This window comes from Saccharomycodes ludwigii, chromosome VII (assembly GCF_020623625.1).
Source record: "Saccharomycodes ludwigii strain NBRC 1722 chromosome VII, whole genome shotgun sequence".
Taxonomy (NCBI): Eukaryota; Fungi; Ascomycota; class Saccharomycetes; order Saccharomycodales; family Saccharomycodaceae; genus Saccharomycodes; species Saccharomycodes ludwigii.
In genome coordinates this window covers 86,277-113,440 of record NC_060206.1, presented here as the reverse complement: position 1 = coordinate 113,440, position 27,164 = coordinate 86,277, and the positions used below count along the sequence as shown (strand labels likewise).

At 31.4% G+C, this 27,164-nt stretch overlaps 15 protein-coding genes and 1 non-coding gene across 16 annotated transcripts; 10 read left to right on the top strand and 6 right to left on the bottom strand.

Moving 5' to 3' along the window:
• Window positions 1-122: 122 nt before the first annotated feature.
• On the top strand, window positions 123-368 carry MRX7 (Mrx7p; the record flags this gene model as incomplete). The annotated part of the gene is made up of 1 exon (XM_046081397.1): window positions 123-368. One exon carries the CDS (start codon window positions 123-125, stop codon window positions 366-368), a length of 246 nt encoding a protein of 81 aa, XP_045932623.1.
• Window positions 369-946: 578 nt separating this feature from the next.
• Window positions 947-3,691, top strand: EMW1 (tetratricopeptide repeat-containing protein EMW1; the record flags this gene model as incomplete). Its single annotated transcript, XM_046080990.1, has 1 exon — window positions 947-3,691. One exon carries the CDS (start codon window positions 947-949, stop codon window positions 3,689-3,691), a length of 2,745 nt encoding a protein of 914 aa, XP_045932622.1.
• Window positions 3,692-3,834: 143 nt separating this feature from the next.
• SCDLUD_005011 (uncharacterized protein) lies at window positions 3,835-4,884 on the bottom strand (the record flags this gene model as incomplete). Its single annotated transcript, XM_046076991.1, has 1 exon — window positions 3,835-4,884. The coding sequence occupies one exon, from the start codon at window positions 4,882-4,884 to the stop codon at window positions 3,835-3,837; it is 1,050 nt and encodes a 349-aa protein (XP_045932621.1).
• A 777-nt stretch (window positions 4,885-5,661) lies between these two features.
• On the bottom strand, window positions 5,662-7,062 carry DAL82 (Dal82p; the record flags this gene model as incomplete). Its single annotated transcript, XM_046080989.1, has 1 exon — window positions 5,662-7,062. The coding sequence occupies one exon, from the start codon at window positions 7,060-7,062 to the stop codon at window positions 5,662-5,664; it is 1,401 nt and encodes a 466-aa protein (XP_045932620.1).
• A 452-nt stretch (window positions 7,063-7,514) lies between these two features.
• On the top strand, window positions 7,515-8,522 carry ATP11 (Atp11p; the record flags this gene model as incomplete). The annotated part of the gene is made up of 1 exon (XM_046080988.1): window positions 7,515-8,522. One exon carries the CDS (start codon window positions 7,515-7,517, stop codon window positions 8,520-8,522), a length of 1,008 nt encoding a protein of 335 aa, XP_045932619.1.
• A 538-nt stretch (window positions 8,523-9,060) lies between these two features.
• PHA2 (prephenate dehydratase PHA2) lies at window positions 9,061-10,047 on the top strand (the record flags this gene model as incomplete). The annotated part of the gene is made up of 1 exon (XM_046080987.1): window positions 9,061-10,047. The coding sequence occupies one exon, from the start codon at window positions 9,061-9,063 to the stop codon at window positions 10,045-10,047; it is 987 nt and encodes a 328-aa protein (XP_045932618.1).
• A 171-nt stretch (window positions 10,048-10,218) lies between these two features.
• Window positions 10,219-10,635, bottom strand: HRT1 (SCF ubiquitin ligase complex subunit HRT1; the record flags this gene model as incomplete). The annotated part of the gene is made up of 1 exon (XM_046080986.1): window positions 10,219-10,635. The coding sequence occupies one exon, from the start codon at window positions 10,633-10,635 to the stop codon at window positions 10,219-10,221; it is 417 nt and encodes a 138-aa protein (XP_045932617.1).
• A 283-nt stretch (window positions 10,636-10,918) lies between these two features.
• Window positions 10,919-11,557, top strand: MED7 (mediator complex subunit MED7; the record flags this gene model as incomplete). Its single annotated transcript, XM_046080985.1, has 1 exon — window positions 10,919-11,557. One exon carries the CDS (start codon window positions 10,919-10,921, stop codon window positions 11,555-11,557), a length of 639 nt encoding a protein of 212 aa, XP_045932616.1.
• A 532-nt stretch (window positions 11,558-12,089) lies between these two features.
• On the top strand, window positions 12,090-12,953 carry SCDLUD_005005 (uncharacterized protein; the record flags this gene model as incomplete). The annotated part of the gene is made up of 1 exon (XM_046080984.1): window positions 12,090-12,953. The coding sequence occupies one exon, from the start codon at window positions 12,090-12,092 to the stop codon at window positions 12,951-12,953; it is 864 nt and encodes a 287-aa protein (XP_045932615.1).
• Window positions 12,954-12,996: 43 nt separating this feature from the next.
• On the bottom strand, window positions 12,997-17,418 carry RTC1 (Rtc1p; the record flags this gene model as incomplete). Its single annotated transcript, XM_046080983.1, has 1 exon — window positions 12,997-17,418. The coding sequence occupies one exon, from the start codon at window positions 17,416-17,418 to the stop codon at window positions 12,997-12,999; it is 4,422 nt and encodes a 1,473-aa protein (XP_045932614.1).
• Window positions 17,419-18,041: 623 nt separating this feature from the next.
• On the top strand, window positions 18,042-19,580 carry BSC6 (Bsc6p; the record flags this gene model as incomplete). The annotated part of the gene is made up of 1 exon (XM_046080982.1): window positions 18,042-19,580. The coding sequence occupies one exon, from the start codon at window positions 18,042-18,044 to the stop codon at window positions 19,578-19,580; it is 1,539 nt and encodes a 512-aa protein (XP_045932613.1).
• An 82-nt stretch (window positions 19,581-19,662) lies between these two features.
• On the bottom strand, window positions 19,663-21,132 carry SCDLUD_005002 (MCT family MFS transporter; the record flags this gene model as incomplete). The annotated part of the gene is made up of 1 exon (XM_046080981.1): window positions 19,663-21,132. The coding sequence occupies one exon, from the start codon at window positions 21,130-21,132 to the stop codon at window positions 19,663-19,665; it is 1,470 nt and encodes a 489-aa protein (XP_045932612.1).
• A 490-nt stretch (window positions 21,133-21,622) lies between these two features.
• On the top strand, window positions 21,623-21,718 carry SCDLUD_005001. The gene is given in 2 exon segments: window positions 21,623-21,660; window positions 21,673-21,718. It is a non-coding gene; the product is annotated as a tRNA-Ser (tRNA).
• Window positions 21,719-21,929: 211 nt separating this feature from the next.
• On the top strand, window positions 21,930-23,432 carry PFS2 (cleavage polyadenylation factor subunit PFS2; the record flags this gene model as incomplete). The annotated part of the gene is made up of 1 exon (XM_046080980.1): window positions 21,930-23,432. One exon carries the CDS (start codon window positions 21,930-21,932, stop codon window positions 23,430-23,432), a length of 1,503 nt encoding a protein of 500 aa, XP_045932611.1.
• A 324-nt stretch (window positions 23,433-23,756) lies between these two features.
• PFK27 (6-phosphofructo-2-kinase) lies at window positions 23,757-24,827 on the bottom strand (the record flags this gene model as incomplete). The annotated part of the gene is made up of 1 exon (XM_046080979.1): window positions 23,757-24,827. One exon carries the CDS (start codon window positions 24,825-24,827, stop codon window positions 23,757-23,759), a length of 1,071 nt encoding a protein of 356 aa, XP_045932610.1.
• A 1,283-nt stretch (window positions 24,828-26,110) lies between these two features.
• CDC33 (translation initiation factor eIF4E) lies at window positions 26,111-26,836 on the top strand (the record flags this gene model as incomplete). The annotated part of the gene is made up of 1 exon (XM_046080978.1): window positions 26,111-26,836. The coding sequence occupies one exon, from the start codon at window positions 26,111-26,113 to the stop codon at window positions 26,834-26,836; it is 726 nt and encodes a 241-aa protein (XP_045932609.1).
• Window positions 26,837-27,164: the final 328 nt, after the last annotated feature.

Here is a 27,164-nt window from a genome sequence, read left to right as displayed (position 1 = left end):
ATTTTTTTTTTTTCTTTTATCAGCGATTTATATTAAAAAAATGGTACTTTTATACTTTTAATGCTCAACTAAAACAAACAAACAAACAAATAAATAAAAAAAAAAGTTATTGTAATATAGATATGCGTCCTCCACCAAGAAGCATAGAGGAATGGCTTTATTTAAAGTTATTAAATAGTCGATCCTTTAATAAGTTTGTCTTTTGGGTAAATTGTAAAGTTAATAAGAAACAATATCATGAACCAATATCTTCAACAACTAGCTACAGACCAACAGAATTACAAAAATTTAAAGCATACAGGATACTTTTTTGGGATGAAATGAGAGGAACATTTGGATTAAAAAGATTAACTAATAAGGGTAAGTGAAACATATATATAATATTAAAAGATCATTATGAGGCATTAACTAACAAGCAAACATTGGATTTAATTATGTGTGATATGCTCGTTATTGTAACTTTAACATTTTAAATGGCAAAAAGTTACATCCAAAAATTAAGTCCTTTTTTCCCCCTTCTTTTCCCCTTCTTTTCCCCTTCTTTTCCCCTTCTTTTCCCCTTCTTTTCCCACTGCGGAGTGTCGGACTTGCTACAACAATTCTGTTTCTCGGATATGTAGCTTTCCCCCCCCCTCTTTTCCACCGCGGAGTATCGGACTTTTTACAACAATTCTATTTCTCGGATATGTAGCTTTTTCTCTATAATAAAATATCCCAAACGTTTCTTTTTTCTTTTTTTCTTTCCATCATCATCAAACTTTTATTCCAGTTAGATTTAATAACAAATCATCATTACAAATAATTTTCTTTACTATTTACAATCATCTAACTAATAAAATAATCCCCCATAAGCACCTATTCATAGCTTTTTTTTTTTTTTCCCTTCCTTAAAAAAAAAAATATTATATAACCATACACACATATATCAATAAACTGCTAACTTGAAATGGATAACCTGCTATTCCATTGCCATGTATTGAATTCGTCAAATCCTCAAATTTTATCTCAGGCCAGAGCCCAGGAGAATAAGGATAATTTAGAAACTTTTTCTCTCTTCCATGACATATTATCTGGGGAACCTTATAAAGTTATAGAAAAAAATATTTCTATATTAAACCTGAACGATTTGGAAATTGAGACCACTGACAAAATACAACTAGTTAAACATTTGCAAAAAACTTTTAAAGATAACTTTGTTTCCAAAGATTTGAATAGTTCTTTGTTATTAGCCATTGCATTTTTACAAACATTCATTCAATTAAATTTTACTGGTCCATCTTTTCAAGAAAAATTGCAAGATATCCCTGTTCTTAATAATGACAACAAACATAAGCATTTTTTGGATAGAATGTCTATTGAATTACTCAGTATCTCAGGCCAGCCTGCTTATGAATTATGTGACTATCCATTTTTTTTGTTATGCTCTTTGATTCTTTTAGAAATATTAACTGAATCAGATAACCAATCATTATTGATCAATGCCTCTTTGGATGTTAATTCAGAAGCAGATTCTTATTTAGTTGATATTAACCATGAATCATTATCCTCTTTGAAAAGCCTGGCTTTGTGGTGGCGAGGCCGAGCTTTATTAACCCAACTAAGTTTATTATCTGAGCCAACTGGGCTTCAGCCAATTGTAGCTTCTCATATTTTTTCCAATATTAATTTAGTAAAATCCATTACCAAAGATTTAGTAAATGTTGACGAAACTTTTGTTAAATCTATATATGTTTTGTATTATTTAGAAAATGTCAAGTGTTCATTAGCTATTAACACAGAACATTTATGTTTACCAGCATTGAAAAAGGCCAAGAAATTAACAAATTTTCAATTTGTCTTAACAGGGGCTCGTGCGAAAAAAACCAAATACCAAAATTCTAGCCATACAAGCTTGTTAATTTTGGCCAAATCAGACGAAAACTGGATTAGAATAAACGATGCAGCCACTCCCGCCGAATTTAAACCGGCTAGTTTGAACTTGGATCATGAAGTTTTATTAGAAAAACCTGAATTTGAAAATATTGGAATTGCTCAAATTAATGACCAAATTGTTGAAGATTCTACGCTGTCCGAAGAAAATGGGTATGATGACAATAAATTATTACCTATTGCTTTACGTCAAGAATGCATTCCAGCTGATTTAAAGGGTATAGACCCAAATAATCAACCTGAATTATCCCCATTGGATTCTATTCAATTGCTTTTAAGATTATACGCTATTAGACAAAGTACCCCAGCAAAAGATTTATTGGTGGAAGAGGAATTAAATGCTTTAGTATCTCGTGTAGTATACCAAGGCAGCAGCAACAGTAAAAAGGAGTGGACCATATTTAGTCGTAGTCTATGGGAAAGATCTCTTATTGAAACAACAAAGGCTAAAACTGTTCAACGAGGATTATTACAAATGCAAAGCTTAGTGGAAGAGTTGGAATTGAAAATCAAAACAACTTTAATTCCACAAAAAAATGATAAAGATGAAAACTATTTTTCCAGGTTACAATATATTCACCAATTACCGTTTATTCCGCGTTGGTCTTTGGATTCTGCATTGGCGGAAAGATACATGTCAATGGGCCTATTGAGATCTGCAGTCGAGATTTACGAAAGATTAGGCATGGCCTGCGAGGCTGCTTTGTGCTATGCAACTGTTGGTGATGAAAGCAAGGCGGAGCAAATCTTGTTGGACAGAGTTGCCAAAGTTACGAACGATTGTCGGGCGTACTCAATATTGGGAGATATAAAACAAGATCCAAAGTTGTGGGAAAAAAGTTGGGAACTTGGGAAATATGTCAATGCCAAAAACTCTTTGGGGAGGTACTATTATCGTATGCATGATTTGCCAAAGGCTTTGAAACATTTGAACGATTCATTAAGTCAATATCCATTAAGCTTTGACACCTGGTATTTCTATGGCTGTGTTGCATTAGAAAGCGGTAAGATGGAAGTTGCCGCTGAGGCATTTTCCAGATGCACTGCATTAGATGATACACACGCTGCCTCATGGTCTAATTTGAGTGCTGCATATATCAAGTTGGGAAAATTGAAGGAAGCGCACAACTGCTTGTCAAAAGCTTTGAAAACTGATTCTGGGAAAAATTGGAGGATATGGGAAAACTTTTTATTTGTTTCCACAAAACTAAACGAATGGGAAGATGTTTTGAATTGTTGCAAACAATTGGTTTTGCTACAAAAAAACGAAAAGGGTGAAGGTAGTATCGATATCCCAGTTGTCGAAAAATTGGTGGAATTATTGGTATCTTCTGACTATGATCCTGAAAACAAAAGATTAACTTATTTTCAAACCACCTGCATAGATTTTGTTTGTAACTTATTACCAAGTGTTATTACTACAAATGCCAGGTGCTGGAGGTTAGTGGCACGTGTTGAACTATGGAGAAAGAGACCTTGGGCTTCATTAGAATGCCACGAAAAGGCTTATAGAGCAATTTTACACAACCCAAATTTGGACACTGATGAAAATATTTGGAATGAAACAGTCGATGCGTGTGAAGATTTGGTTGCAGCCTATGAATCCTTAGGGGACAGAAAAGGTAAGTATGGTGAACCAGTTTGTAAAGATTGGAAATACAAAGCTCGCTCTACAATCAAATCTTTGATTAGTAGAGGTAAAACGTCCTGGAATGGAAGTGATGGCTGGGAAAGATTAATGGGATTACGTACTACTTTGTAGTTTAAATAGAATAAACGTTATATTACTTATATATATATATATATATATAATGTATTTTATTTTAATTTTTTTTTTTTTTTTTTTTTGGAAATTCGAAGAGTTTCTATGATTTATTGTTATTATCATCATTATCATCATTTTTATTAATATGTCAATTTTTTATCACTTTTAGAACTGTCTTCATTTGTATATTTTATTTTTTTATATGCACTAGCGTCATTAATGTATTTTAATAATAAGGGACTCTCAGGGTCCTTAATTGTGGGAGAAACTGAATTCAATGGTAATATAATATTAATACCATGTCTAATATATTTAAACCATAATTTTATAACAATATCAAAGATCTTAAAAATAAAAGGTAGCCCCAATTTATTCCCCCCCTCATTTTTTGCTGTATTACCCTTTTTTTTCTCACCATTGTAGTTACAATTATACATACGCTCAGTGGTTGGGTTAGCAACCAAACATAGAAACTGATAGAGTTGTTCGCCAATAAATAAGTCAATAAATGAAACCAATTTGTTTAATGCGACTCTACTGTTTTCATTATATTCCAGTCTTAAAATCCAAACAAAACAATATATAATAAAAATGTAATAACCTGTCTTGTATTGAGTATCTTGGTATAAAATAACCCCAAAATTTAAGATATCGATAAAAGAGTTTAATTTCATTAATGGGCCGCGAAGAAGAGTGAGTATTGGTTTGAAAGCTTCAGATATAGGTGAGTCGGGAAATAACTCGTAGCAAATAAAATTGGTAATATTTAAAAATGAATATATGGCAAAGGGTTGAATTTTAGATATGGATCGACAATTATTCACATTACTGGAGAATAATAAGGAGTTGATTAGCAAATGAAAGTTTTCAGTTTTCATAACTTCTCCCAATGGCAAAATAGCTTGTAATGCGGAGTTACTGGCTTTGTTATATTGTTTCAGTGCTTTATCTTTCATGTGGTTTTTATCATGGGAATATTGAGTATTCATTTTTTTTATATTTTCTTTTTCTATTATTTTATTAGCAACATACAAAGGAGGTGAACTCACTGTATTATATGCAGGATCTTGACCTTCATCGTCTTGACAATCATTAGAGGAACAGTCCTGGTTTTCGCTTGCATCGTCTTGTTCTTCTTCTTCGTCATCCCAGTCATGAATTGTTTTTCTTACATTTTCGATTTGGTTCATTTTCGATTTATAAAATTTATACAATACCAAGCTGTATGTCATTAAAGCACCTAATAACGTTAGTTTGTAAGAGGGAATTTCGATTTTACCGTTTTTGTTGGGCCATCCCTTATCTTTATTACTAAATTTTGAGATGACGTAGACACAGTACCCGATCAATGTTAAAAAGTGGGACGTTATCCATAGATAATATAAAAACATATTTAAAGGGATTTTTTTCAGCATTTTATTTTTAGTATTATTATTGATAATAATTACTTTTGGGTGTTTTTTCTAATATGCAGATGTATACTGTATAATATATATCATATATCAAGAAGGGATAACATTCTATAAAGAATAAAATGATGTGTGTGTATATATATTATTTTATAAAGTGTCATGGTTTAAATTCGCTGTCATTTTTTACTTTTGGGGTTTTATTTTATTTTATTGTTTTTAATCGGGGAAAAAAAAAAAATATTTGTGTCACTTTTTTTTGCTTTATCTTTTATTTTATTTTATTTTATTTTATTTTTAATTGTAATTTTTAAAGTTATGAAAAATCCTGGATTGTTTTTTTCTTTTTTGTCGTCGTTTTACTATTAAAAATAAAAAAAGCAATATACTGTGTTGAACATATTGCCAAGGACTTTTGATACAAAATATATATCAACAGGCAGGTATTGTTCTACAAACTGCAAGTAATAATAGTATCAGATTAATAATTTGATAGATGCCCATATATAGTGATAATCCGTAAATATTTAAATATAACATAAATTAAAATAATTATGCTCATGTACTTTCTTTTGTATATTTTTCCGAAAAGGAAGAGGTAGAATTATCCGTTGTGTGAGAATAAGATCTTAAAGAATTATTGGTGAGCAATATTAATAGCTTTTTAATATTTTCAATTTCAGATAAAACAGTATTTTTAAAAGTGTTTTGAGCATCCGTTATAGGTTCCAATTCACTTTTTATTTCAGATCGTATCAGACTTCTTACTGTATCAATATCAATTTTGCCACTATCTTCATTGTTTTTATTGTTGATCAGATTTAAGACTTCTTGTAAAATATTGTCTGCAGTGGTTGTGAAGAGATTTTGGTTTGCTTGATTTACCTTATGCAAAAGACGATTTTGTATGATTGAAATGGGTGAATTAATATTATCACAGTCGTCATCATTACTTTGAACGCTATTATTATTAGTATTATTATAAGTATTATTATTAGTATTATTAGTATTATTATTATTATTATTATAGGAATTACTTTGAGTCTCATAAGTTGGAGAAAAAGACACATTGGTATTTGTCATACTATCTTGCCTAGCAGCAGCACTACCTGTACTACTAAGACTGTCATTTTGATGTTGCTTTTGATATTCCGTGTGAGGTAAAATGGTTATACCATCTAAGGGTGGAGCTTCGACTGAATCTCGTTCCATAATGTAATTATTGTCACTGTTAGAAGTTGGATTGTTCTTTTCATTTTCTATTTTCCTTGATGATTCTTTTTTTTCTTCCTCTTCATTCTCGTCTTCTTCTGATTTTTCTTCGTTGTCAAATTTTTCTCTTAAGTGCAATTCCATGGGAGTTCCAAACTCATCTGTATCAGAGCATTCTATATGACTATGTTTTTGCTCTGTATTTTTATGTTGTCTTTGTTGTTGTTTTGATAGAGGAAATTCGGAAATATTATCGTGGTTATTGTTGAAATTATCATGTCCTGTATTATTGTCGGTATTATTAAGTTTCCTTTTTCGTTCTCCATTATCAGTTACATTATTATTATTATTATTATTATCATCATTATTGAGAATATTATTAATATTGTTACTATGATAATGTTTATTAGTGCCATTTCTTAATTCATCCTTTTCAGCCTTTGTATAATATCCAGGCATTCGCTTATCTTGAAAAGCAACATGCTCAGCAACTAATTTTTCTAATAAAACAACATTTTCCTCACCATTCAGTAAAGAAGAAAGATGTGGATCTTGATAATCTAGTTTAGCTTTCAATTTAAGAAACCTATTTTTTAAAGTTCTTGTTTGTTTGTAATTTGTGTTTGCTCTTTGGTTATAGATGTCCAATACAGTTTGCCAAGTTTTTAACCTCAAAGAATATATTTTTAAATGTGGTTTATATGTATCCATAATTTCTATTAGCAAAGCATCATGATGTTCGACCATTTTTTCTATATTTTTTTTTTTTTTTTTTAAATAATATTTGTTGTTGATGGTAATAATGATTGACAGTAACTTGTAACTAGGTATTTACAGAAGTAAGGTTGGTGATATTTGATATTTGGTGAAGAAGAAGAAGAGGAAAAGTGGAAATGTTATAAAGAAATAAAGTTAAAAATAAAAGGAATATTTTAATATGACGAAAATTGCGTTATTTCTTACTTTAAAATTGCAATTTTCGTCCTGAAGATTTGCTTAAAGATTTGCTTGAATATTTGGGTCTTTTTCTATGAGCTCACTTTATACGAAAGCCGATTATAAAATGCTTTTTTTTTTTTTTATTAAAAAAGAAAAAAAAAATATAAAAATATAAAAATATTTAATTTTATTTTTTGTATTAATTTAAATATTTCATATTTTATATTAGAAAAAAAGAAAAAGAAAAAGAAAAAAGAAAAATGTCAAGTTTAATTACTAAGAAATTCTTTGCTACAATTGCTCATCCATCTCATTTCCCATATTCATATCTTAAAGACTCCCAACTCAAAGCTATATTAAACAAACCCCATAAATCCATTACGGCCAATTACTCCTCAAAAGCTATTGAATCTAGATACCAGGATAAGTTATTACAAATAGCAAAAGAAAAAGGCTTTGATTCAATTCAAGAATTAAAGGAACACTTGAAAGAAGAATTAGAAGAAAAAAAAAAAGAATTAAACAAAATTGACCCATTAAAAGAATTAGAGGAATATCAAACCAAAATGATCGAACAAAACCCAAAACATTTTGCAAATAAAAATAGAGGTCCTATTGATGCCAGCAAGCCTCAACAGCCATTTAAAACTTTGGATTCTTTTTTAAACGTTGCCAAAATCAAAGAATTAAGCCAGCAAGAAATTGAGTACTTATGGAGAGCAAGATGGAGTAACAAGGAGAATGTTTTAAGTGCTGTAGTCCCTGTGGATACATACAATAGGTTAATTAAAAATGCTAAAGAAAATCCATCTTTTGTTTTACCATTACCAAGAACATTGCCATTGGAAGACAACAAAAGCGAAAATGGTAAAGTTGATAATGAAAAAAAAGCAGACACTCCATTTGAATTGCATTATGTTCAATGGGCATTCCCTGGGCCAAACACCACACATTGCATGCTTACCTCCTTAGCTGAATATAAATTACACAAGGAATTTTCCAGGCCTCATACCACTTTGGCATTCCATTCTGAGTTAGCACAGGATAAGAATATTGTTTTGATGAACGGTCAAGTAGAAAAAGATTCCAATATTTCTCTGCAAGATGCTCAACTTTTGTTGTTAAACATTCAAAGATTTTATGGTGCCATGGGTGAATCCACACCTATATCTAAAAAGAGAGTTCAGTTGTTAAGGGACTTTACTAAGGGGTCGCCTGATTTCAATGTTGAGTTATTAATTTCATTATCTCAAAGTATGGAAAACTGATGTTAACAGTTAGGGAAGAAGATAGCTGTACTTTTTATCCTTAACTTTAATAAATTATTTGTTTTAGCTGTTGTAAATAGTAGTTATAGTATATAAGAATGACAAATAAAGGGAAATAAAAAAAAAGGTTTGATTGAGATTGGAAATTAAAGGCTTTTTTTTTTTATTTCATTTCTTTGAATCGAATTATTTGCCATGTTGATCGTTGTGATTTTTGCCAGTGACGCACGTGACTGTCAATAATGCACGTGACCATGGACTGATACACGTGACCATGAACTGATACACGTGACCATGGACTGATACACGTGACTGGTAAATAAAATTAAACTAAAAAAAAAGTCTGAAATTTTTTAAACTCGAAAAAAAAAAAAAAGAAATTTAAGCAGATTTTTTAATTTCCCCATCTTGCAAATATATACTTAATCAAAGCCCACATCATAACATTTTGTCATTCTTACATAACATTGAGGTTATCAACTTGACTTATAGAGCTAATCATACCATTGTTAAAGGTACAGGTAAAAGAAAAAAACATATGACCAAAATCGTGTTTTTAGGTCCTTTGGGCACATATTCTCATCAAGCAGTAATCCAACAATTTGGTGATTCTGACAATACCACCACCTCGCAAAAACAAAAATATGAATTGATACCTGCTTCTACTATTCCTAATTGCTTTGATATACTATATAACGACAAGAGTATAGACTATGCCGTAGTTCCATTTGAAAATTCAACCAATGGCCAAGTTGCTTTCACTTATGACTTATTAAGAGACTGGATAAGCAAAAAGGAAAATAATTTTGTTTTGGGCTCAAATGAAATCTTACCTCCGTTATTTGCCATTGCTGAGCAATATGTTAATGTAGAGCATTGCTTAATCTCACCGATCCCTTTGGACTCTATTCCATCTCATTTCCAAAACTTATACTCACATCCACAAGTTTGGGGTCAAATTAATGAGTACATGAATTCAAAATTAAATGGAAAATTTGATAAGAGAATAGATACCACTTCAACGGCAGATGGTATTAAACAATGTATAAAAGATTATAATAATACCGACGGGGATAAGATACTAAGTTTGGCTATAGGGAGTAGAATTGGTGCCATGATAAACAATGCGTATATTATTGAGAGTGGCATTAATGACTTGAAGGGCAATACTACTAGATTTTTAATATTGCAACGAAATCAGGAAAAAAATGTTTGTAATTCCCTTGCGTACGATGCTGATCATAAAGAAATGGTTTCCTTGATGCTGTTTACTATTAAGAAAAATGTTCCAGGTTGTTTGGTTGAGGTTTTAAACATTTTAAAAGATTATGGCATCAACATGACTTCTATATCCAGTAGACCCTCTGGAAAATTAGAACAGAACTGGGAATATGTTTTTTATATAGAGTATATATATGACCCTTCGAAGCCTTGGAAAACAGAAATATATCCTAAATTTAATGAAAAATGTATAAGTTGGTGTGTTTGGGGTATTTTTAACAGAAATCCTGACTATTATAAGTAAGGATATTATTAATACTCTTTTTTTTTTTTTTTTTTTTTTTATTTTGTTAAATATATATATATATTTATATATTTATTGTGAACTTTAATTATTTTCTATTTTATTTTATTTGGTTTTATAAATTATCTAATTCGTCAGCCAAAAATTAATAATAATAAATACCCTAAATAATTACCTACCGTACTTGGCAAACTTCCATGGTTGATTATCCAATGGACAAGCATTTCTTGTTTGTAACCATTTATTAATACAGTGCAAGTGGAAAACATGATTACATGTACCCCATGCAGCAACACATTCTTTGTTTGTATCAGACATAGCAGTAGGTTGGCATTGGATGCATGGTTCCATAATATGATTTCTGCAAATAGCACAGTTTTCCACATCTATGTCCCATGACCAAAAAGCCACTGCAGTCCATTTTTTAACTTGAAATTTCTTTGGTTTTTGTTCTTGTTCGTGTTCTTCATCTTGTTTTTCTTCTGGCTGGTCTATGTCCATGCCATCAGCATTAGTAGTTGTGAGCACAGCAGATTGGTCCTCTACTAAATGATCATTATCAGTTTTATCTAGTTCTTTATTATCCATGATTCAATTTATTTGGATCCTAGCCAAGGAGAGGAAGTTAACAGTAATATAATCTATAAACAGTTTCAAAAGTGAATAATTGTTGAAGTGTTTTGTGTGTTTTGTCTAAAAGAAAGGTTATATTTTGCCTCTTTTTTTTTAATTTTTTTTTTTTAATTTTTAATTTTTTTTTTTTTTTTTTTTTTTTCTTTTTAATGAAAACAAAAAAGTTAAAATTAACAACATGAACTGGAAAATGTTACAAACACATTAAAATCAAATACAAAACAGATTAAAATACGCTATGACTGACTCATCAAATGACATTTCCTCATTATATCCACCACCTCCCTCCTTTTATAAATATTTCACGAAACAGAATTTGGAAAAATTACAACATCTTGCTGCTACAGAAAGTAACAACAAAGATGAAAAAGAAAATATCTTAAATAATGATCCAGAGTTACAATATTTAATACCACCGCCTTTGCCTGAAGATGGTAGATATAGGTCGTTTGGTAACATATGGCAATTGAAGGATGAATTACCAGACTTAAAACAAGTTGGCATACCTCAACTATATAAAAATAATGACACTCAAGATTACACAGACAAAATAAAACAATTAAAAATACTAGTTAAATCATTATTATTGAATTTCCTAGAACTAACTGGTTTATTAAGCCTGGATCCCTCTCAATATGAAAAAAAGTTGGAGCATATTAGAATAATATTGATTAATATACACCATCTGTTAAATGAGTATAGACCCCATCAAACAAGAGAATCTTTAATAATGTTATTAGAAGATCAGTTGGCCTTTAAAAGAAAAGAAATAAATAATATCAAATTAGTATGTAAACAGGTGGAAGAGAAGCTAAAAGAAATATCCGAATTGCCTATTAATGACAATGATGCTAACTTGACCACGTCATCATCTTAAACGGTTTTTTATTTGTCAGAGTATTTCTTTGATATTGTTTAATGTTTATGTATATTTTTGTAAGTAGAAATATTGGAAACAGTGATCTAGAAAGATTATTTAAAATATTAAAAAAGTATAATTAATGCTAGTATTAAATCAATATTTATTATTGATAGTAATATCACACCACACCATGCTTGTTTTTATATGATATGATATGAGTTATCTGATGTTTATGACTATTCTTTTTAAATGGATTCTACTGTCATTTTGTATTCTGATTATATCGGCATTAAAAGTTGAGTTTTTTTTTTTTTTTTTTTTTTTAATTTTTAATTTTTAATTTTTTCCTTATTAAATTCAGCAGCTTGCCAATAAATAAATAAATATCTTTCTTTCTTTCTTTCTTTCTTTCCACTTTTGATTATTATCATCTTAGCAACAAATAAAAAGAAAGAAGTCGTCCAATCAAACAATCCATTCATTTATAAAAAGTCTTGTAAAAAAAAAAAAAAAAAAGAAAGTAAAAAAGGCATAAAATAGGTGTCCAATGCTTTTTAAAACAGCTATTAAAATGTTATTAGGTGGAGGCTTAGCCACTTTTTCTATTGCAGTTTCAATACTGTATTTTAACCAGAATAAATTGATATATCCATCATGGGCAAACAATTCCAGAAAATTTGTTGATTTACCAAGCAGTTTTGATTTACCTTTTGAAGAAGATATCAAACTAATTACTGAAGATGGTATTCAATTACAAGCTTTTGATATTAGAAACCCCAAGAGCAAAAGCACATTGCTGATTTTAACTCCAAATGCTGGTAATATAGGCCACTTTTTACCATTAGTGAAATATCTTTACGACAATTTCAATCTATCAATATTCATTTATTCTTACAGAGGTTATGGTCTGTCTCAAGGCACACCTAATGAAGCAGGTCTAAAGCTGGATGCCGATAGAATCATGAAATATTTGACCCAAGAATCTGATTTCCATAAAAATAGAAAATTGGTTTTGTACGGTAGGTCCATAGGAGGAGCTGTATCAATTTATATCGCATCTAAATACCCACAATATATTGATGGTATTATCTTAGAAAATACCTTTTTATCCATAAGAAAAGTAATACCATATATTTTCCCCTTTTTAAAATATTTCACCTTCTTGTGCCATGAGGTTTGGAATTCCGAATATGAAATCACCAAAATAAATGATAAAGTGCCCATATTGTTTTTGAATGGAATTAAAGATGAAATAGTACCACCTAGCCACTCCATTAAATTATTCGAACTATGTCCCAGTGAAAAAAAATATTTAAAAAGGTTCCCACTAGGTCACCATAATGATACTATTGTGCAAGATGGATATTGGGATCATGTATATGATTTCTTAGTTAAATTTAATTTAATATAACACACATACGCATATATATATATATATATAATCTATACGAAGATTAAAAGGTAATCAATTGCCATGGACATCCCTTAGGACATTGTGTCATTTCTTCTGTAATAAACCATTCTTTAAAACATGATTGGTGACCTAAATGTCCACAACTTAAAATCCCAGTACACATTTTCTCCATTGGTTTTTCACAAAAACAACATAATGTATTTGGTTTCTTACAGTTTTCACAGTACCAATACCCAAATTTATCCAAAATGGAAGTTTTCCCATGACTTGTTCGTTTATTATTCCTAAGTAAATACTTTTCTTTACTTTTTTCATTAACAAGCAATTTACCACACTTGTTACAGTAAATGCATATTGTGGACTGACCAATACTACCATTTGTCCCACTTTTATCATCATTGGTACTGGCACTTTTACCGCTGCCATCGCCACCGTTTGTGCTACTATGGGTGTTAATAACGGAGGTCGCATTAGTTATGCCACCATCCATATCAGCACTAGTACTATCCCTACCGACACCTTCACTGTTACCTGCATAATCTTGATTAGGAATTAACGTCAACTCCTCGCCCCACGGACAGTATTTCAATAATTCTGCACAAACTTCAAATAGCTCATACTTGTGTAATATATTCATAAACTCATAAAGTGCGTTTTTGGCAACTCTTTGTGTGGTTATATGGAAATCATTTTGAAATAACAAAATTAAACTGACAGAAACTAAAATATTACCCGTCTCAACTGCTTGCTGGTAGACTTGCTTAATTAAAACTTCTGGAGCCCATGGTACATAATTTTGAGAAACATTGGAAACACCATTAGAACCAGCTTCAGACAAAGCACTAAGTTTCCCGCCAACATTAGTCTTTAATTTACTATAGTCTTTTTTAAAATAATCAAACTGAGCTATCGATAACGAGTTGGAAGATGATGAACGTCGCTCCTTATACAATGGCTGTTGTTCTAACAATAACGAACTTGGCGATATACCTGATGCAAAAGATCCATTTTTTTTCACACTCGATTCAGATATTTCGTTATCGGAATCAAACTTGCCAGGTGATCTTAAATTCGTCATAAATGTATCAATAAAAGATGTTCTTGAACGACGCCGTTGTCGCGTGTCCACCTGTTCAGAGTCATGCCTGGGCTTTAACATCTCTTTAGTAACCCCTTTACCCCCATTACCCAACGGTCTTATTGCAGAATCTTTTAGTGGTTGTTGTTTCTCATTTTTATCATCCTCTTCATCATTATCAGCAACAACGTCATCATCATCATCCTCTTCACTTATTACGTTCTCATTTTCTAACAAGGCATCGGTTGTACTGATTTCCATTCTTTGTCTCAACTCGCTAAGTGATTCACTGGTTATGCCTGTTGGCCGAGAATACTCATAATCAATAGAATCAATTTTACTAGAACGCAAACTATCAGTAAAACTAGCTGTTCTTTCATCATATTCTTCTATTCCATTACCGTGCTTATTGCTCTTCGATTTATTACGAGCATTCACCTCTTGAGAAAGCTTCTTTTCCTTTGAGGTCAACCTTTCAATCTTCCACAACAAAGAATCTCTTACTAAAATCCATATCTTGAAATTCATTAAATCATCAATGTACAAATAGGTTTCCGCATTGTGGTCACATATGCCTATAAGTTCTAATAAATCACTTATTTGGCCTTTTAGTGCTGCAAGCTCTGTTTCCTCCTTATCCATCCTATTCGTATATGTTTCTCTCCTTTTTTCATTTATCGATTTTTTAACATCTTTTTCAGGTTCCACTGAAAAAGCATTGCTTGATTTTTTGTAGTTAGACAATTCGGTCTTATTTTTATTATATTTATCTTTATCCGTAGGATTGTTAATGTCGATATCAGTTTTGTTATTGGCTATGTTGTTCTGATTTTTAACAAACTTTCCATTATCGACTATGATTCTATTATCAGTGTCTACTTTCACAAACTTATTATCAGGATGGCCGTTAGTGTTGTCAGCAGCAACACCATCAACAGGATTGTCATCTTGTTTAATATCAGTCAACCAACTATTCGAAATTCCCAATTTATTCATTAATTTCAATCTATCAACATCACTATCAGTAGTGCCTCGATCATCTTGTACATTGTTAGAGTCCCCAGTGATTGCAGTACCAGAACCGCCCCCCTGCTGAAATTTTAATTGATCTTTGTCCTCTAATTTAGAAAATTTTAGTTCTCTAGACAAAAACTTGAAAACTTCAGTGGGGGACTCCTTCAATGCTTGTGACTCTTCATCCACAGTGCTTTTTGGAGGCCTGGTTCTTATTCTTATGCTGTTGAAAATATAGGGTAAATCTAGTGGCAAAATCTTTGGCGATATAAAGCTAGCAATAGGATAATCATCACTTGCACCATTGGAGGATTGAAAGGACACTACAGATGCTTGGTGCGGATGAACCCCGTGGATGGAATTGTTGCTGGGAGGGTTTGCTACAGAATTTGAATACTTGTTTAAAGTAGATGACGTAAATGATTTAATAAAAGAAGGTCTACCAGAATGCTGTTGCGACTGGAAATCAATAGAATTTTTTATACTGGCAAATGGAGCTGATGTTGAGCCCATATTTACACCTTGGAACGATGGGCTTCTTGCACTGCCCTTGTGGGATCTTGTTCTAAATAACGTGTTCATTGTTGCATTACTTAGCCTGTGGTTAGAAGATGCAGACGACGAAGATGGCGAAAAGGAATTAGAGATACCTTCTTTGCCACCATGATTATTGTTATACAAAGAAGAGGTAAGAATTTCATTGTCTACGCCATTAGGAGTACCATTAGTCGCAGTATTTGGAACGTGATAACCACCAATATTTTGATCCACAAATACAAGACCATCACCTTCAATATCTCTCCACATTAAAGCATTTTTCTTCAAGTTGTTTAATTGGATAGGTGCCCTTGTAAGATCCCACCCATTGATATTGTTCCGTTTGTCAATATTAAAAATTGTGTTTTCATCCCACCAGACAAACCCTAACGAAGTGGCATTTGAGGATAACACATTTCTAGGAATATACTTTCTGGCCAAAGAAAAAGTTGATACATTAGAGTCTTCGCCCATAGAACTGGTTGCAAATAGAGAATCTATAACGTTATGCGAACTTACATAAACCGGTTGAAATTTCAACTTGAGGATTGGAACTCCAACATTCACCACTTGATCCGGGAACGAAAAATGTGTATTCCCACCATCCCCCACGTACCACAAACACAATTTCCCATCCCTACCCCCCGTGATAATAAAATCAGAATTTGGATGCCAGTGCATACATAAACCAGGACCCGAATGAGCATTGATTTTTTTCTCTGGTTGCGATGGATATCTTATGTCATATTTTAACAATAAACCGGAGTCATGAATAGAGGCAAAAGTGTAACCATTGCTATTGTTACTGACATGATTTAGGTTTTGATGGTTGGTTCTGTTGTGTAATGCGCTGCTTGTGGGATCCAAGGCCCCAGTAATCATATTATTTGTGTTATTCATATTCACTGATGTGGTGGCAGGAGTTGATCCAACAATAGATTGTGGAGAAACAAAGGGTAATGGCGAAGTTGAAAAAGCATTGTTTCCCCAAATGGGTGCCCATTTCACATCTCTGATAGATTCCGAATATGTCTGTATATTTATATCTGATTTTCGACTGCTACTTATGCCCGTGTTACTATTAAGTGAAACCTTTCTTAAATCCCAAATTTTAACACACCCATCTTGTCCGCCACTTAAAAACAGATTATTTTGTTCGATTCCCATATGGAAATCAACACTATTAATAGACCGTGTATGTTCATTCAAGGAGGCAATAGGTCCCACATCTGATCTTTTAATGTCATAAAGAGAAACAGTTGTTGATGTTCCTGAGATTGCTACGTAATTTGAATAGTTTCCAAATCCGGCTTTAACATCAGATATTGTACTAATCAATATCTTATTTGATTTTTTCTGAACTAAGGAAGGTTTTTTGATAGGGTAAGAAGTAGAAGGGGAAGCGTTGTTTAACAAATCTTTAACTTTATGAATTTTAAAACCGCCGTAATCATTGCCATCATTGTTACTGTTGCTATTGTCAAATCTGTATAACCCTAAATGGTTTTTCCCTGCAACCACCAACGTGTTAATGCTTGGATCGTTTATTTTATCAATACTAGACAGCTCTTTTCCAGTGCGAAACATATATTTTAAACCCGAGGGTTGTAAATTGGCGGGTTTATTTGTAAAAGAAGAAGATGATGGTCTATAAGTAGTTTTGTTGTTGAAATTACTTTTTAAAGAACTTCCTGATAATGATGTATACAATGGATATTCTTTATTATGCTGTGTCATGTATCTTTGATTGTATGCTAATTTGTGAGATGACATAGATACTTGTCTAATATCATTATTACGCGGGGAAGAAGTTGAACCAATGGGTAAAGACATTGTTGTTATAAAACCAAAAGTTTGTATGATCTATACTTGGCTTTACTTTTAGTGTTTCAGGTTTAAAATGCAACAGCAGTAGCTTGAAGTAATTTTTTTTTTTTTTTTTCCAGCTTGCAATTTCAAAATTTGGCTCTTGAAACAAAAACAAAAAAAAAAAAAGTCTTATCTGTAATGATTTAAAGAAAGGAACAAGAAAAACAAACAAAAAAAAAGATGAATTATTTAACCGAATCGGCAATTTGGATTTACTCGGACATTTCACATAAAATATTTTAAAAAAAAAAAGGGAAAAAATGGTGTTTGAAACCGGGTAAATTATTTAACAAAGGCGATAAAATTTAAAGGATATTTTCATCATCATTTTCTCCTTTTAATTTTTTTTTTTAATATTAAAAAAAAGAAAAAAGAAATAATCAAATTTTAATGATAAAGAATTTATATAAATGTCAGTTTTATAATAAATATACAAACCAAGAGTACAAATAATACAAAGTCTCTGAATTTGCATTTATTTACCTTTTTTTCCCCCTCTTTCCCTTTCTTTTCATTTCTTTTCCTTTTTTTTTTTTTTGTTTTTTCTTTTTTTTTTGTTTTCCTTTTTCTCTTTCAGCTTCAAATAAATGTCTTTCACTCCTACAGATGAAAATATTACCACTGGAGAATTGAAAAAAGGCCCCTTCAAAGTGGAAGAATTTGAATTAAGTTCTCCTTCATGGTTCAATAACCAATCAGTAGATAGTATCGATGCAGCTACTCGGCCCAACATTGATTTTGAAGATAATGACTCATTACTTTCATCAAACACACCAACTTCTGGCTCAGGGCTGTACACTAAACTTATTTATGAAAACCAAGAAATTGTACTCTATCCATTAGATTATAAGAAAGTTAAATTGGTTTTGATTCAACTCATTTCCTGTCTAATCATGTTTACTATATTTGGTATGAATGATCAAACCACTGGATCCTTGATGCCAATTTTAACTGAATATTATCATATAACCGAAACAAAAGTTTCCCTTGTGTTTATTTTCCAAGTTATTGGTTACACAATTGCAGGTATTATGAATGATAAATTACACAAGAAATTAGGGAGAAGGGGTGTTTTATTGTTTGCGGGAGTTAATTCTATTGTATCCACCTTTTTACTAACTTTAAAACCTAAAATCTTTGAAGTTTATGCACTTTGCTTTTTCCCCCTAGGTGTTGGTCTTGGTCTAATAGATGCAACAGCCAACGTGTTATTTGGGAATTTATTGAGTAATAAAAATCAATGGCTGGGTACCCTTCATGGTCTATATGGTGCTGCTGCCATGATAACTCCTCCGATTGTTAATTTTTTTGGCGAAGCAAATTGGGAAAAGTTTTTTTATTTACCATTTACCTCCGCTGTTTTAGGTACAATTCTAATATTTTTCAGTTTTAAATATGAAACTGCTGCAAAATATAATTACATATTAAACAATTCAGCGTCATCTACCTCTGATGACGAAGGTGATGGAGATTCTGGTGAGGTTGGGTTTTTCACCTTACTTAAGAACAAGACTATTAGTTTATATGCTTTATATATATTCATATATTTGGGAACGGAGGTGGGAACTGGTTCTTGGTTATTTACCTATTTGTTGAAAATTAAAAATGGCGCGCCAAGACCAATGTCTTTTATTATGTCTTCCTTTTGGGTTGGTTTGACTGCTGGTAGACTTACCTTGGGTACTGTAACTGATAAGTTTTTCAATAATGAATACAGAGCAAGCTTATGTTATGGTTGGCTGACTTGCATTTCATATTACGTACTGACAATAATTGGTTTTATTCCAGCACCACCGGTGACTTCGCCATTCTGGAGGGTTTTATATTTTATCAGTTTTTCTGTTCCTACTTTTAGTGCAGGTTACTTTATTGGTCCTTTGTTCCCCAATGCAAGTGTTGTGGCTTTACAAATTTTACCGGTGAACTTGCATGTTAGTGGTGTTGGTACTGCCATTGCATTAGGTTCATGTGGGTCTATTATACCTTACTTTACTGGTATTTTTACTAGTAAGTTTGAATTATTCTGGTTAATGGTATTACTTTCTGTATTTTCCACTTTTTTGCAAGTAATATGGACCTTATACCCTAAGATTGCCAAAACAAATAACCCAGCAGCTTTTTCGTGAATTGTTATAAAATCTATTTCTATATATTATTTATGTATATTTTAGATAATCAGCAAAATTCTTAATAATATTTTCGTTGAGGTTAAAATTTTTTTAGATTAACTCCTACACAAATAAACCTTGCTGATAAATAACAAACTGAAGCAGCAACCATCAGCATTGTAGAAAAAATAATAAAATTGTTATAATTTTTTGGGCTACCGTCTCCGATAATAGCACCACAAATAGGGATAATTGGCAATGTGGTTATGGCTTCAAACAAGTATGCAGTAGAGTATCTTTTTCCAAAATCTGACGTTCTGGATATTTTGCCTATTAGCGGTGCAGTTAAACTGAAAATGCTACCACTACTAAAACCATATAAACAAGCAAAGACCCATAAGCACGCGGGATTTTTGCCGAATGGGAGCCAAATGATAAAGCAGATTAAAGAACATAGTATAGCTGTGACAATGGTAACGTTGAAGACACCAAAATACTTATCTGCCAGATAACCTGGGATAAACCTTCCAAATATGCCAACTATGTTGACAACTGTAATTAGCAAGTAGGAAACATCCTCTGAATTGCCTCTCATCAGAGAATAAGAAGCCAGATAGGTGGTACAAGCAGTAATTGAATTTTCGCCTAGTGATGTAGCTAAAGTGGTGAATAAAAATTTCCAATCTAATAGATATCTCCAATTAAAACATGAAGCTGTGTACCATAATAACCTTTCTTTATTATCTTTGAATTTAATTATATTGGGTTTTTCAGTGACTCTTTCTTTGCAAAAAATTAAGCAGCATAACAAAGACCCTGCACAAATGAATGCCAAGATCCTAATGGCCCAAGCAAAACCAACCTCGACAAACAATTTTTTTAACATTATTGGGAACACAACACCACCAACGGAACCACCAATTGAAGCAATACTGGTGGCAGTAGATCTTTTACGATAGAACCATGTAGTGACACAACTCATGGCCAAAGCGAAAACCATGCCGCAACCAATGCCGGAACAGACACCAAAAGATAAAATGAATTGTGCAATGGTTTTAGAATTGGCCATAGCCATCAAGCCAGCAATGAATAACACACTACCGATAACCATTGGGGCAAAAGCACCGTTTCTATCAAAGTAAGCACCAACAAATACACTACTTGAGAAGGTTATTGCCAAATAAGATGAAAAGATCCAAGAAACAGTTGATGAAGACACATTAGCTAATTGTTCACGACTAATATATGTTTGAATGGCACCCAATGTATTGATAACACCAAACATAGGAACCAAACCCATAAATGCACCGAACACTACAGAATAAGCTTTCCATCCACCATCAGGAAATGAATCTATGTCTTCACTGTCAGGTTCTTTTTGTATTGTTTCTTGAATATTGAATGATTTTAGTTTTGACACTGGCGTTGTTGTGTCTTTGTTGTTAATAAAGAAGGCTGTGGTATAGGTATCATTGTTGTTGTTAGTGGTGCTAGTATTAATAGTAACATCGCTACTAGTGTTTCCTATAGTAAAGTTATGTAAATATATATCTGAGCTGGAATATGGCATTTTGAAGTTGATTTTTTTTGTTTATTTGTTTATGTATTTATTTATAAATTAGACAAATATTATAAGAACGAAGAAGAGGTATTGGGTTTAAATAGTATTTTATCAATTATGATGTGCTAGAAACAAGATTCCATAAATAGAAGTAAACAGTATGACTAATAATAATATGCCATAGATTGTATTATTGTGCAGGTATGAGAAAAATAATAAAATAATGAAAAAAAAAAAAAAAAAACAAATAACAGCCATAATAAACGAACTTTCGAAAGTCATGGAAACTACCTAGCAATTTGATTATCATGAAAAGGAAACAAGTGCCCAAAAGGACCAATAATCAAATTGTTGGGAAAAGAATACGAAAAGATCAAGCAAGAAAGTCTATTTCATCTGTTTTGATATATAAAAGTAATAAAAACAGATTACTAATAAATCCATTTCACAATATATCTACTCACTGTTACATGAACTAGAATGAAATCGGCTGAAGTCAGTCCCAGTGGCCGAGTGGTTAAGGCGATGCCCTGCTATTTATTTGATTGTTAGGCATTGGGTTTTACCTGCGCAGGTTCGAATCCTGTCTGTGACGTTCTTTTCTTTTTTTATTTTCAAAACTTTTTTTTTTTTTTTTTTTTCTTTAATAAATTATACAACAAAAAAAAAGAAGGAAAAAAAAGGATAACTTATTTTATTTGATTACTTATATAAAACAATCTAAAAGAAAGAACCTACAAAACATATAAAAATAAATAAATTGAATTAATTTTTATTTCTGATCCCTTTCTGCTCTTACTTCAGCTATGTTTAATCATGGTATTATGCCCACAACAACCAGTAAGAAATACTCTCAAAGAAGAGTAATAGATTTATCTTCAAGTTATGGTAGATTAGTTCATTATCATTTAAAGAACAATATTCCATTAAAATATATTCAAAAAAATACCAGTTATACAGCCGAAATGATGCCGCCACATCACATTGCATCACGGATATCGGGGATGAATAATACAAACAAATTTATTCATCTAAGTTCTAACAAAATCAAGCATGTAATACATGCGATAACGTGGACACCTGATGGTCGAAGATTACTAGTTACAACACACTCGGGAGAGTTTACCTTGTGGAATGGGAATAATTTTTCATTTGAAACTATTATGCAAGCACATGATAATGCCATTACCTTTGTCAAGTATTCTAATTTTGGTGATTGGTTAATCAGTGGGGACTGTGATGGAGGAATTAAAATTTGGCAGCCCAATTTAAATATGGTGAAACAATTAGCGAGTAAAAATGATGGAGGTATGGGACATATGGACAGCGTTAGAGGGATAAGTTTTAGTTGGGACGATTCCAAGTTTGTAACGTGTAGTGATGATAAAAGTCTAAAGATATGGAATTTCCATACGGGGAAAGAGGAAAGAGAATTACTGGGCCATCATTGGGATGTAAAGAGCTGTGATTGGCACAGTGAAATGGGACTAATTGTTAGTGGATCAAAGGATAATTTGGTTAAGCTTTGGGATCCAAGAATGGGAAAAAATGTGAGCTCAATCTTGGGGTTTAAGCATACTGTGGTGGCTACAAGATTTCAAAACTTAGGGAATAAAGACAAACTTGTATGCATTAGTAAAGACAAATCGTGTAAGATTTTTGATTTGCGAAACCATTGTAAGGAATATAAGATATATAGGAATGAACAACCGTTGCCCGGGTCTACTGTGGACGAAGTAGATTATTGCACTTTGGAGTGGGACGTTGCTAGTCCTAGTAGTTTCACCATTGGGTCATTTGATGGACAAATCAGGTTTTATGACTATACTTTGGATCTGTCCACATGCTATCACAATATTCCTTATGCACATGAAAAGTGTTTGACTACAATGGCGTACAATCCCCTGGGACACATGTTTGCCACTGCCTCTAAGGATCGTACTATTAGGTTTTGGACAAGAGCTAGGCCGTACGATCCTAATGCTTATGACGAGCCTATTTACAATAATAAAAAGGTTACTGGTTGGTATTATGGAATTAATAATGGAATCAGTTCAATTAGAGCCAAGACGGAATATGGATTAGCATTACAACAGCAAAGTGTTACAAGTGGAGATCAAGGTGACAATGTGGAGACTGGTGGTATCAATGGTAAAGATGAAAAGAAATCAGGATTGGGTGTTACCGCAAATACAATCATTAAGGATGGTAGCGGTAATAACTCTAAAAACAACAATGGTGGTACTCTGCCTTTGCATAATATGAAGGGGAAACAGCAATCTACATTTACTTTACCAGGATTGGGTTAGTTTATATATATATGTGTGTGTGTGATAATCGAAAATCAAAATAATGTATTTATTATTATAAATTTGTATATAAATATACAGTAAAAGTTTAAAACAAAGAAAAAGAAAAATAAACTAAAAAAAATAAAAAATAAATTAAAATAAAAATATATAAAAATATATATAATATATATATATATATATAAGTCATTAACATCAATATACTACAAACATATTAATAGCCGTGTAATATATATAAAAACACACCTAAAATAATCATTAAAAAAAAAAAAAAAAAAAATATTAAAAAAAAAAAAAAAAAAAAAAAAAGTCATCACATAGGAATCAGCTAAACACAGTTTGTTTAAAATAGTCCTCATTTAAAATTTGATTCAACGTATTAATATAATATTCACCTTTCTCATCAGCAGAGTTTTGAAAAAATTCATCAACTTGTTTACGATAAGACTTATCTTGTTCCGAGTTGTGGTACTGTATTAAAAATTCATAAATTAATTTGATAACAGGATCAATCTGGCTTATATCAACCTGATTAATTTGTTCAGTGGTTATTGTATTGACAACATACCCATTAACCATTTTAAAATAAAAACAATTTTTCGGATTATAAAAATGATACATATTACCAATAAACTCTTCGTTGGTAAGTTTTTCAAATTGATCAGAGTAAAATTTAAATCTTCTGCTGAAGTCCAACAGTGCGTGCTCATAAGGTTTATCAAAATAATCCGAATTGAAAGTTTTATTATGCATATTGAACTTGATGTTTAAAGTCAAGGTGCAGTCAACCTGTAAGAAAATTGGTTTGACATTAAACATCATGGGTGTGGAATAATTCAATACAAAATCGTTGACCTCTTTTAATATGAACTGCCTCCTATGAATGGTAGAATTGGTGGCATCGAAGATAGCTATGTCTAAATCATCATTAACAAAAGATTCAAACATTTTCGTCAGAGTTCTCTTGGCGTATATATCCTTTTTGTAGGCATTCTTTGGATTAAAAATATCATCTTGAGAATTATCGGTTATCTTCATCATTGTTTTAAATTTTGCATAGGTGTCCATTCTACGAAATTGGCCAGCATTGAATACACCACATTTCAATTTCTTGGGTGTACAGTTTGACAAGAAATCAATCAAATTCTTGGAAATGGTAGATTTTCCACTAGCTGGCAATCCAACTAAAATAATGATATATTTTGATATGCTAGTTGTACCACGAGTTTCAGGTGGGAAATTCAATTCGATATAATCACCATTTTCATCTTGTTGAAGATTAGTGGCAGGAACATTTAACGCAGTGTTCGAAACGTTAAACTCAGATATGGAACTGGCTAAACTTTGCAATGAAAACAAAGAAGTGGTAGAAGTTGAAGTTGAATTTAGTTCCATTTTCGGCCTTCCTTTTGGAAAAATGTATACTTGTTGAGTTTGATCCGGTAACAAATGAATTTTGTACGATTTTGATTAAGGTTAGCAAAAAACGTTTATTTTTTTTGGTATGTTAAGAACAATATATATATATATATTTATGAAAATAATTTTTATTTTTTCTTCTTTCTTTTCAGGAAATGTTCTTTTTATTTTTTTTTTCTTTTTTAAGAGTTAATTGTATATATATATATATAAATATAAACGACGTTTTATTTAATTTAATTTAATTTTATACATTTTGAATTTGAATAATGAATTTTCTTTCAGCGTGACAAAAGAATATCAGTTTACTCCAACGCGGGAAAAAAGAAAAAAAAAGAAAAAAAAAAATGCTTCGAGTCGGTTGATATTTCCCGATACAAAATTTTTTTTTTTTTTCTTTTGTTTTTTTTTATTTTTGGCCTTCTTTTGCTTTTTTTGTTTCTGTTCAACCGGAAAAACTTGCAGAAAACGGTCCAAAGAGTTTTTCCGTTTACGTACTATCACGTTTTTATTTTTAGAGTGTGTGATGCACGGATGCCACCCGTTTTATTTCTTTTTATTTTTTATTTGAGGGGGGGGGAGGGGAAGCCAATCTCGCTGACCCAATCAGGAAATATTATTACTTGTTGATTTGTGTTTTTTTATTATCATTCCAGGATAAAAATTTCCAGGGGGGGGGGGGGGGAAGTACCATAAACCTGACCATCACGCTCAATTCCTTTTGTTTTGTTTTGTTTTGTTGTTTTCTCGTTTATAAATTTAATAATAAAAATTAAATAAAAAGTGATCTCGTGCAAAATGATGCTTACCCTCACTACATCACTTAATACGTTTTACTTACCCGATCAATACACATTTGCACATCATTAGCCACGAAATGTCTTATCTCCTCGTAGAAACACAGAAACGCACGCAGCCAACTCAATTTTTGTTAATATTTTTGACTTTCTTTTCTTTTTTCTTTTTGTTACAGAACGAAAAAACAAAACAAAAAAACAAAAATTGGTTTATTCTGCGTGTTTTCTGCCAAGATTAAAATTTTTTTCTTTTTCTTTTTTTTTTATTTTTTTGTTGTTATTTTTTATGTACATTCTCCCAACTTACTCACACATCTTTAACAATTTCATTAAAAAATACTTTTAAAAATGAAAAATAAAAAAGAAAAATCCTTTCTTTTTTTTTTTTTTTTTTTTTATTTTTATGTTTAAAACTTCACCAACGTGAAAGAAACCACACATCACATTATCATCTGAAAAAATATGTCTGCCACTAGTGTTGAACAAGTTACCAAGAAAACTGAAGATTTATCCATTGATGGCAACAAAAAAACAGTTTTAAATGCTGCCTCAACTGCTGATAAGGAATTTGAATTGAAACACCCTTTAAACACACAATGGACTTTGTGGTACACCAAACCTAAAGTTGATAACACTGAAGATTGGTCTAGTTTATTGCGTCCAGTCACTAAACTTTCCACCGTTGAAGAATTTTGGGGCGTTTACCAATCCATCCCAAAAGCCTCTGAATTACCTTTAAAATCAGATTATCATTTGTTTCGTAATGATATAAGACCTGAATGGGAAGATGATAAAAATGCTAAAGGTGGAAAATGGACTTTCCAAATAAATGATTCTGACAGGGCCTTATTAGATGAATTATGGTTGAAAGTTGTTTTAAGTGCAATCGGTGAAACATTAGATGAAAACGATGTGGCCATTAATGGTGTTGTTTTCAACATGAGAAAGAAAGTCGTTAAGCTAGCTATTTGGACTAATACTTGCGATAAAGAAGTTTTGACTAAGATCGGTTTGAAGTTTAGAGCTATCATCGGCGCCATCCTCAACAACAAAAAGAGCATCGAATCCCAAACTGAAGAGGAAAAACAAGGAGAAAAACCAGAACATCAACCAATCGAATTCAAATTGGAATTCATTAAACATGCTGACTCTGAAAACAGAAAAATACCACCATTCATGATTTTGTAAAATATTTTACCACCATCTAATTAATATAAATATATATATATATATTTTTTTTTTTTCTCTTTTAATTTTTTTCAAAAAAAAAGAAAAAAAAAAAGGAAATAACAGGAAAATTAAAAATAAAATTAAAAATAATAAAATAAAAAAAAAAAAAAATAATAAAAAAAGGTAATTGTTATATTATTATATGAATTTAAATACAAAATAAGCTGCTAATATCTTATGCTTTTTTTTTTTTTTTTTTTTTTGCTTTTCAATAAACACAAGTATATATATATATATATATAATTCAATTCAATTCAATTCATCTTTAATTACTATATAAATACTG